The sequence below is a fragment of the Gastrolobium bilobum genome, unplaced genomic scaffold (assembly GCF_033153095.1).
Source record: "Gastrolobium bilobum isolate Gb01-03AN ecotype WA unplaced genomic scaffold, APGP_CSIRO_Gbil_v1 utg14320, whole genome shotgun sequence".
Lineage (NCBI taxonomy): Eukaryota > Viridiplantae > Streptophyta > Magnoliopsida > Fabales > Fabaceae > Gastrolobium > Gastrolobium bilobum.
In genome coordinates, this window is record NW_026896077.1 from 124,520 (window position 1) to 135,751 (window position 11,232).

Here is an 11,232-nt window from a genome sequence, read left to right on the forward strand (position 1 = left end):
TCCTTCTTATATATTTCTTGAAGGTCGAGCAAAGCTGTTACTGTTGCTTGTCACCTCTGAAACACGGACTCGTGATTTTTGGGGGAAAATAAGTGTCGGACACCAACACGTTCCGACACGCGATCAATTTTTTGGGACACATTGACTAATGGGACATGGGAGTTTGACCGAATCCGACACGCGATCAACGTATGTGGACACGTTTTGGGACGCATTTTTTTGTAAAAAAGAAATAAAATTACAACTAAAAAATAAAAAATATTTAATAAAAATCAAAAAGTCTGGAACCCTATCCTCTCTCGTTCGTTCATGTTGGAGGTGGAGGCTGCTGGTCATTCTCTTCTTCTTCGTCGGTCATCAAGTGGAGATTCGTTGTGCGCGCTAATTACCTGAACCACCCGATCTTCAAGAAGTTTCTTGTACAAGCGGAGGAAGAGTATGGGTTCTGCAACCATGGCCCCCTCGCGATACCCTGCGATGAGTTTCTCTTCGAAGAGCTTCTTTGGGTTATGACCCAACCCAAACCTTGCATCTCCACCTTCGAAGATATCAAGAGGTGTTGCCACGTCGATGTTCGAAGTAATAGTAGTAATTTTGACTTTGTAGGAGATTCACGGCCCTTGCTTCATGACGAGCAAATCTGCTGAGTTAACTCAGTTTTCTTGGATCAGCCTTTTCTGAGAAATAGGATATCATCACTAACTATTTTTTTTATTTTATAATTTATATTTTCGACCCTAATTGTTGAGTTTGTTTTAGAAAAATTTAGGTATTGGTGAAAACGATGATTAAAAATAAAAAAGCAGTCAGGTTTTATTGCATTGCAATCTTCGACTCTTATCCAGAAAGACTCCTTACTTTAGTAAATTATAATCTTAGTTATTAGTAAATTATATTATATATATTAAAGATATTATTTAATATCAAAATGTGTCCCAACGTATCAAAATTTAGCATTTTTTAGGGTTAACGTGTCGGAGTGTCGTGTCGTGTCCCGTGTCCGTGCATCATAGCTTGTCACCAGGTTCATGCTATCAGTGGATAATATTATTACCCAGGTAACCTCCTCCCTACCCGGGTAAATAATTCAAGCATTTTTTTAGTTTTTTGAAATATACCATGGTATCCCTTTGACTATTCGGGTAGGGTAAAATTTTCAAAACATACCCGGGTAAGGAGGGGGATACCGGGGTAGACTTATTGGTCAACGGTCAAACAAGGATAAATTAGTATTATATTTTCTAGAGAGATTAAATTTTTAAAATTATTTATAAACAAGATCAATTTAATAATTAATTATTAAAGAGCAGTGGTAAAAAAAAACCCACGTAAGTCTATTGGTCTAATCCAATTTATCTTCTTCTAGTTCCACCACGTCATTCTCTGGTTAATGTTGATAATCCCATGTATCTTTTAGATGAATTAGATCTTGTCGTTTTCCACAAAATACCATGCTTATTAATTCCCTCTGGTTTTGGTAGCTGGTATCATGAGTGTACACACATATTCCACCATGCGGTAAATTCACAGATTTCATTCAAATGAGGCTCACTTTCGGTATACTTTTAGAATTTCTACCTTGTATGCAAAAGCGTATGCAGAGACAATCATGTTGGAAAATGTTGTTTGCGTGAGCAATATTAATTAATTAGCTTGATATTTTAAAATTAATCGGATTAATGGATATTATAATTCTATTTTTTAATTAGTTCACTATGATCATTTAGAGATATGTTGGTATGTGACCTAATTAGATAGCAATATAGATTTTAATGTGACCCTGATTTTCATGATGGATGAATTCAATAAATATAAATTTTTTTAGGATATTTGACTAGGTGATACAGAGAAACTCTCTGTAACAGCAGTAACTAACTATATGTTTGTTTTTTCTTCAATCAATTAATGAGTTCGCAATACACCAATTAGTTTTCTTTATATCCCACTCAGCATGCCACCCTGGCCAATAACCCACAAACCCTACTAACTACCCAATAGCATATACAAAGCCACTTTAAGCTTATTGGATATAGTCCTTCAATCATATTGGGCCACTTCTCAATCTTGTTTCTCTTTCCCTCGTAGTAGCCACTCCTTCACTCGTATCAAGTGCCCTCCCTTCGAATGCTACTTTGTCCAGAGTGTGTTAGAGACCAATAAAATCAACGACAAGTGTAATTTGTACAAGTATAAAAGGATCATATTAAAAAAAATATTAGAAATAAATAAAAAAATAAAACATTAAGAGCTAGAACCTATGATGCATTGACACGGACACGGGACACGACACGACATGTCGACACATTAATTCTAAAAAATGTCATATTTCGACATGTTGGGACACGTTTTGATATTAAATAAAATTTTTAATATATATAATATAATTTATATTTAATACATATAAGAGTCCATAATAAGTCATATAACCAATCAAATATTTAAATTTAATAACATAAATATAAATATAAATAATTTTTTGTACTTTGTTAATTTTTCATGTCAAATTTCATAACAGAAAAAAATTATTTATAAATTATTTCTTTTATATTTAGTTAACAAAATAAAATTAAGATTTAAAAAAAAAAACATGTCCGAGCATTGACTGCGTGTTTGAAAAAGTTGACCGCATGTCGAAAAAACGTGTCGAAACGTGTCGAAGAGTTGACCGCGTGTCTCCAAATGTTGACTGCGTGTCGGACATGTGTCCGAGCGTGTCCGTGTCAGACACGTGTCCGACACGCAAATTTTGTTGCATGAAGCGTGTGTCCGTGCTTTGTTGATTAGAACTGTGAGAGTCAATATAATAAAAAATAAATAAAGAACTGATTCAATATCCAAAATGATATGATTTGATCCTTCTAAAGTTCAGAAATGCAAATAAATGCGTACATATGATAGCCGACAATAAAGCATTCAACGTAGATTGTTGTTAATGCAATAAAAGAGAAACAGACAAGTTAGCTATAGTTCTTTAAACTACTTTTATTGTTGAGGTCCCAAGTGAGGCTCAGGCCCATACCAGGCCCATTTTAGTTAGAAGAAGCCCAAAAAGAGGAAACCACAATAGGCCCAGAACCTAAAACCCCTAATCTTAAAACCCCATTTTGCATTACAGGGAGGGACAGACAAAACGATCATGGTGCAGTTAAAGCCCTATCGTCAACCTGTCAAAAAATGTGAGTCAGCTTGTCTTTTTTGAAAATGGGCTCAAAAACTTAGTCCGCCCCGTCCCGTTTGGCGGATTGGCCCGTCAGCCCGAGCCTATTTTACACCGATCCGCCTCGGCCACCTATGCTCGCCGTCTACCCGTCAAAAAATGAGTCCGCCCCGCCCTGCCCCGCCCCGCCCCGCTTTTGAGATGGGTTGAAAAACTCAGTCCGCCCCGCTCTATTTAGCGGGTTGGCCCGCCGAGTCGAGTTCGTCTTGCCGGCTCTAAGTGCAGTGGTGGCGCTCCACTACCGGCCACCTCCGAACGGTGGCGGTGAGCCGTTGGGAGTCTTCGTCGTTCATATCAGGAGTGCATTGGCAGCAGAGTCTCGACGAGTGACAGGATGCAAGGTAGAATAAAGGCCGTCGTTTTCTTCCAGAATCTTCTGAGTAAGATACTCTTATTCAATCAATAACCATTGCTAAGGAGTTTGAACCCCGAAAATGGAGTTTGAACTTTGAACCCTGAAAATGAGATGAAAAAAAAATAAAAATGTATATCTTATTCATTACTGGTTTCACAAGAAATGTTCGGAAAAGTGGCCTAATAATTGAAGCAAAGTATCTTACTACAAAAATAAAATAAAATAAAAGGACAAAACTTGGTGGTTGTTAAAATACTCTTTTTCAATCAGTAACCATTGGTAAGGAGTTTGAACGGTTGAACCCTGAAAATGAAAAAATAAATAAATAAATAATATATATAAGCATTCAATGCCGCGAGGGAGGAGGGGATTGAATATTCTTAGGTTGTATAAATTAACATATTTTGAAACTTTGAGGTATAAATAGTTTCCAACTAATGTAGACATTCAATATTGCACAAACAGAAGGCATTCAATATTCAAGCATACGTCCAAATTATTCTCTTTATAAATCAATGACGTCAGGAGGGGGAGGGGATTGATATTTTAAAACGTCAGACGATAAAATAAACACTAGGGAGGCATAAATAGTTTCCAACTAACACACATTCAATATTGTACAAACTGAAGACATTCAATATTCAAGCATATGGGCCTTTTTACTGTTTTTTTTTTAATTTTCCACAGATTTTGTTTTCTGGTCAAATGTATTACCAAATTAATATAGAAAGACACACATCATATTTCTACACGTATAGTTATACATCTAATACATACGCATTTCATATCAGTTCAGTCAAGACATATCAGAACCAGAACCAGGTGCGCGTCTCAATATGAATATGCCAAATCCATGTGGGTGTTTAAATCCATCTCATGTCAGTCCAGTCAAGACACATCATGATCAGGTGTGCGTTTATGGCATGTCACTCTGTCATACATGCACGTATCTTGTGCGCGACTATATGAACAAACACATGATGCGCGTCTTAGTAGATTAGTTGGATAATATGTTTGACCAAATAACTAAGTCGGTTGAATATTGCAAAAATGCATTTGTCATGTTAAAAAACTAAGCATATGTCCAGCGAAGCATATGTCGAATTATTCTCTTTTATAAATCAATGATGTGATATGAAAAGACGCATCGCATCAAATAACTGGGTCCAATTATTGTTAATGAATCACATGTATTAATAAGTGAGTTTAATTATCTTTGATGAAGAAAGAAATACTCAAAAAGATTATGTGGAAGGAAATGGATCTTCTGTAATGAAATAAAACATGATATGATGATGTAAAAAGTTACAATCATCCAAAATTAAATAATGATGATAATTTTATAACTACCTCTAATTTTCCCACGCGATCATGTTGCGTTTTATTTAAATACCAGATGATTTTTTTTCTTCTATACGTGGAAAGGTGCATTTGTTTGAGAGTGGCTTAGTTCTTCTTCTTCGTCTTCTTCTTGTGTCATCGTATCGGCCCAAAAAGTAAAAGAACTAAAAGAACGAGTCTTTGTTTTCTAGAACAGCTAATAACAAAAGATGGGTCTTGTTTCCATTGACATTTACGCTCTTCAAATAGCGATTCAGAAACCGCATTGTGAACGTTGATTCCGTTTGTATAGGTCATAGCCATGCGTCGGTTACTCACCCTTTGCTTCTCCCCTTGTCATTCTTCTTCCTCCTCCTCCGCCACCGTCGACCACGTCGGCGATCACGATGCCGGGGGACACTTCTCCAACAAAGACGCCCCCGTCCCTTCCCTCCATTCCTACGTCGAACCTCACCCCTTGCCCTTGCCGGAATCCCGTCTGCCCTCGCCCACCGGCTTTCCTATGCGGAGGTCAAAATATTTTTTTTGTTCTTCTCTTCTTCTTCTTCTCAATAGTTTCTTCAATTCCCACATGTTTTATTGTTGGCAAGTTAATGAATTTAATTATCACTATCTACCATCATTCCTTCATTTATATTTTTATTTCTTAGTTAGGATCATAGGATATATATTCTATGCTTGTGACACTGAACTTTTTGAGGTTTAAACATTTCAATGCTGATGCTATGGACTTAGGTGGCATTATGTGATTAACATTGTTGATTTACTGACTTGTAATTTTACTGTGTTCTGACTAGGAGAGATTAATTATGCATTTGTAGTTTTGTACTATACCTTGCCATATAGTCGAGGGAGAGATTTCAATTTAGTTTACTGACTCTGGGGGCGTTCGCGGTCTGGATTGTATCGGTTTTGGAAGCAAAACTCATCCGATCCAATCTTTTCGGTTTGATCATGTAATCATCCATTCGGTTTAGATTTTTTTTCAAATCCGATCCGATCCAATCCAATTTTCTTCGGTTTGGATTGGATCGGTTTTCGATTTTTTGAATATCCTAAAATTAGTTTCATGATTATTGTGCAAATAACATTTATCTTTTGTATATATTGACTTTGTAATTTTTTTTTTTTGAAATACCAAAATATCAATAAACAATACTATAATTGATGAGACGTGACTAAGTTTTTTTTGATTTAATTGATGAGTTAATGGGTCTTGGATTTAAAAATTTTCGGACTATGGTTGGGGAAATGACCAAGTAGGTAGAGGATAATTAATATATTGGATCGGTTTGGATTGGATCGGTTTTCATCAACCCATCCGAAAACCGATCCAATCCAATTAAAATTTGCGATTTTTTTCGGTTTTCGATTTTCGGTTTATTCGGTTATCGGTTTTTCGGTTCGGTTTTCGCGGTTTGAATCGGTTTGGATCGGTCGGTGAACACCCCTAACTGACTCCAATGTGTTGTGTTTTCTTGCTAACATTTGCCTGAAATCTTGTTACAGTGTTTTTGCTAGCCCAGATACAAGAAAGAATATGGAGCAGGCTGAAACTAGGTCATCAAGGATGGTGCACCGATATCTTGGTTGTTCTGAGAATCCTCAAGATTGCGCTCCGGTTAGGAGCGCTTCGAGTAGTCTGTTTGCCAGTCCTTCAACCAGTCCACAGAAAAAGAGAAATGGTGATTCTGTGTCATATTATCATGTGACTCCGGGAGGAAATGAATACTGGTCTGCACCACTGATGTCAACCTCTGAAGCCAGGTTGCCACCTCCTGCATTCTTTGGTTTATCAGCATTAGGCACTAATGCTTCTCCATCTCCCCATCAAAGTCCACAGGTAAGAGGTCCCCAGGGACACCTTAGGAGCTCAAGTGGACCTCCATCAACCATACATACCATGTTATCCCTTGAGATCTCAACACCACGTCGCAAAAGTAATGCTCCTGTTAGTGTTCACCCCTTACCCTTGCCTCCTGGGGCAGCCTTGCCTTCACCATTTGCTGCGGCTACTATTTCCGATGCTGTGGCCAAGGCAGAATCATTGCCAATGAAAGGCCCATGGCAAAAAGGGGAACTTATTGGGCGCGGCACATTTGGAAGTGTTTATGTTGCCACCAATAGGTATATAAAAGTTTCATAACTCGTAAGTATTTTAAGCTCTTCTATTGTTTCTCTTCAAAGGCTCTGAAACAAATGTTGCTTCCTGACAGAGAAACTGGAGCATTATGTGCAATGAAGGAAGTGAAATTATATACTAATGATCCAAATATGAAGCAGATAGTGCAGGTTGGTTATCTATTACTTGTTAGTTATCACTGTTTATTTGTCAACTGTATAAGATGTACAAATTGTGTAAAATGTGCTATCTGGTATATTGTGTATCTGTGTTTTTTGAGGTACACTTTATATGTTACTTGAAATTTGATTACTCACTATAGACCTCAGTGTGGCAAAGATCATTGTCAATTTCTTTGGGGTAGTAATTTTCTTTCCAATCCTGGATGAGATTTCAATTGCTTTGCATTCTCTTATTATACACAAACAGGGGGAACTGATGGGTGTGATATTAAGATTATCTTATAAATTCTACTTAGCAAATTTGCTTCTGAAATGTTTTATCATGAAACTTCTAGTAACTAATACTGATGCTTTATAATTGTAATACTTGGTTATCAAAAATATTTTTCCTTGCTAGGCAGACAAGTAGCTCAGTACAGATTTAACTGGTCTATTATTTTACCTAGTTGCTTGCTACTATGCTTTTGCTGATATCATACATTTTTCAGTGACAACTCCTAAGTTTCATTGCGGTGTCCACTATACTTAAATACTTAGTGAGGTTGCTTTATATTTTTAATGGTTTGGCTATATATTTTATCTTCCCCTAATTAGTTATGAAGGTTTCTTTCCCGTTCTTACTAATCTATACTTCTTCTTTTTTTCAGGAAATTCATGTTCTTAGCCGTCTGAAACATACAAACATCGTGCAGTATTATGGCAGTGAAAGTGTAAGCAATCTCCTACTTCATAATTAGGAGCCCAAGATTAATCATTTATTTCTATAACAGCCTCAAAACCTTCTAATATCTTTGGGTATATGTTTTCAGGTTGAAGACCGGTTTTATATTTATCTGGAATACGTTCATCCCGGTTCAATTAATAAATATGTCCATAAGCGTTGTGGAACCCTAACAGAATCTGTCATTCGGAATTTCACTCGCCATATTCTTTCGGGGTTGGCTTACTTACATAGCAAAAAAATAATTCATAGGTACCGTCACATGCTTGAAATTCTTCATACTAGCTTGCGCTAAAAATCCATAGATTGATATGTATGCAACAATTTAATTTTATATTTTGGGTGGAAAATGATTGTTTTCCAGGATTTTTAATTATTGGAGCTTTGGGTCATATTTTTTCCCCTTTTCATGTTTGTGTATAGGGACATCAAAGGGGCCAATCTGCTTGTCGACTCTGCTGGTGTTGTTAAGCTTGCTAATTTTGGGATGGCTATGAATGTGAGTTCTAAGTCTCCCCCTCTATAATTTACTTTTTTTGTGCTCTTAGTCCTTGTTTCATGCAAAGAATGGTTCTCTCATTTCATTGATTCTTTGTATTTCTAGTATGGTTAATGGTTAATGATTATCTATTTACTGTTGAAAAATTCCTGGAAAAAAAAATGGCATTAAAAATGCAGGTTTAATTGAAAGGCTGAAAGGCTCAAAGTTATAGCTATCAAAATTCTTTTCTCTTGGTTGAGATCAGCAATATTATTACCCCTTAAAAGTTAAAACAGATCATTCCGTTGTTTCTAAATAAGGTTCTTGCACAATATCAGGCATTTCATCCGTTTTCATTACTTGAATATTTATCTTTAGGCTTTGGTGCTTATTATGTGCTGTTGAAATGAGGTGCTTCTTTAAGCTTAATCTGAACATTGGTTTGAATGCTTGGTGCCATAGAATTATTTGTTTCTCTAGATTTTTTTTTATTTTCATTTTTTTTATTTCACTATCATGATTGTATTGCTAGTGGTTATTTGCTGCCATTGTGATACTCTTGATTTGATCACATAATCCTTACATTCGGGTAGAATAACATGGGATCTCTATGTTCCACAGCTAACTGGATATAAAGCTAATCTTTCTTTGTGGGGAAGTCCATACTGGATGGCTCCAGAGGTGCATTCTTACTCTACATTACTCTGTGCTGTCTCATACATTACTTACTAACACTTAAATTCTCATACAGCTTTTGCAGGCTGTGATGCAAAAGGATTCCAGCTCTGATCTAGCTTTTGCTATTGATATTTGGAGTTTGGGTTGTACAATCATTGAAATGTTCACAGGGAAGCCTCCTTGGAGCGAGTATGAAGGAGTAAGCACCTGCAGACAATTCTCTTATGTCTTTTTTTATTTGTTATTCCCAGGCTACTTCAGTAACCATATAGTATAAGATTTCTCATGGGTTATAGAGCCTCAATAATTGCCAAAACATTATTTTTTGGTTTGATAAAACTCAATTTGTCAACCAGCTTAAAGCACCTTTATGCGACTTTTTCTGTTTGCAGCTTGTGGATTCAGCAGAGATGCTGTGAGTACACAGGTCCTTCATTTATTAACTTATAAAATTGTCATCCAAATTGTACAGGTTGCAGCTGTGTTTAAGGTTATGAGAGATAGCCCTCCTGTACCTGAAACATTGTCATCTGAGGGTAAAGATTTCCTGAGGAGCTGCTTTAAAAGAAATCCGGCAGAGCGGCCATCTGCTGCAGTGTTACTAGAACATCGATTTTTGAAAAACTCACAACAGCCAGATGTTTTATCTCCCACCCAGAAGTACAATAGAACAAGTTTCATGGTAAACATAAATATTTTGCTCCTTTTGTATTTGTCAAACCATGCAGTTTGGTATTAAATTTTCTTCTGTTGGCAGGATAAACCCCATAGTCCCAGAGGGCAATCTGAAAATAAACCTGATCAGATGTTTATCCCCAATGCAAAGATAGCAAATGGGAAAGCCGCTGTGAGATGAGGATTTCTCGTTCCTTCTTTAGATATTCTCCATGCATATTGGGACCAATGACTCCTCCTCTTCTCGGTCTTGTATATTTTAGCCTTGCATGACCTATTGCTCAATCTATATGCACCATTCTTTTTCTATGCTGAAATTGGGCAACCATCTCACAACGTGTAACTTAGCAGTGGCATCACAGTACTCTATTTCTTCCCTCTACTCTTGAAGCACTTCCTACACTGTATATTAGTTTGCAAGTTGCAACACATACGGTCCAATAACTTGTGATTGATTTTCTGTGACTGTCAAAAGAAAAAATGGTATTTCCAAATGACTGCGCTGTGGGAAGTTTTCATTATTTATGCCAGTGAGTGAGGCCCATTTTTGTACTATAGTTTACATGGACACTCTTGTAGGTGACTTGCAGCTGTTGCCGTCATAGGTTCTTTCCCAAGTTTATCATTGATGAAAGTGAAGAGCTTCTTCAGTTTGTAAGTTATGCTGCATGAGAATCTAGCAGCAGTTTTTGTATAATATTATTATACTGACTTAGAGCTGCAGCAATTAACATTCTAAAGTGCATATTTCTAGTTTTCTACCTCCATCTACATTAGGATGAAATCAAGATTATGTAGTTATTATTAGAATGCGTCGCTCTCGCTTTCATGGGAATTCTGATTTGGTTGCCTATGTTAGCACTTTCAGTTGACTCCAGATGTGTTGTACTTGTAACAATGACTCTCAAAATCTTAAGCTTTGGATTATGAAAAATTATACTCCCACAGGAATTGCTACCATGTTAATGCCCCTAGAATGGAACAATAAATTGTTGATGCCTTTTCAGAAGTGTATTTGATGCCCCTCTTTCCTGCTCTCTTTGTTTAAAAAGGCTATATCAGTATCAATGAGGCTTTCTTCTTTCATTTTTTTGTAAAATAAGTTTTCTGTTTGAAATATTCACCCCCAAAATAATTTTAGGTGACTTTTGTGGAGTTACCAAAACTATTGGCTAAAAGTAAGAAATTGCTCGTTGAAAAACTAATGTGTTTACCATCTAGTGTTATGAATACCCGGATCGAATTGACCGGTCCGATTGGTTATCCTAAAAATCGGACTCCCAACCTGTTCAGCGAAAGTATTAGATTGGTCATGCACTTAACCAAGTATTAAACCGGTGAACCACTAATGAACTGTTATCAAACTGACACTGATTAGATTTATGGGTAAAATAGTTGAAAAGTGCTAGGGTTGGGAGTTGAACTACCACTAGACCAACTTTATACGTTGGTTATCATAT

General features: G+C 36.6%; 1 protein-coding gene across 1 annotated transcript; it reads left to right on the forward strand.

Moving 5' to 3' along the window:
• Positions 1 to 6,152: 6,152 nt before the first annotated feature.
• On the forward strand, positions 6,153 to 10,728 carry LOC133297662 (mitogen-activated protein kinase kinase kinase 5-like). The gene is made up of 10 exons (XM_061496830.1): positions 6,153 to 6,172; positions 6,423 to 7,040; positions 7,130 to 7,205; positions 7,865 to 7,927; positions 8,027 to 8,190; positions 8,362 to 8,437; positions 9,041 to 9,100; positions 9,171 to 9,296; positions 9,570 to 9,779; positions 9,855 to 10,728. The coding sequence occupies exons 1-10, from the start codon at positions 6,153 to 6,155 to the stop codon at positions 9,951 to 9,953; spliced, it is 1,512 nt and encodes a 503-aa protein (XP_061352814.1). The 3' UTR covers positions 9,954 to 10,728.
• Positions 10,729 to 11,232: the final 504 nt, after the last annotated feature.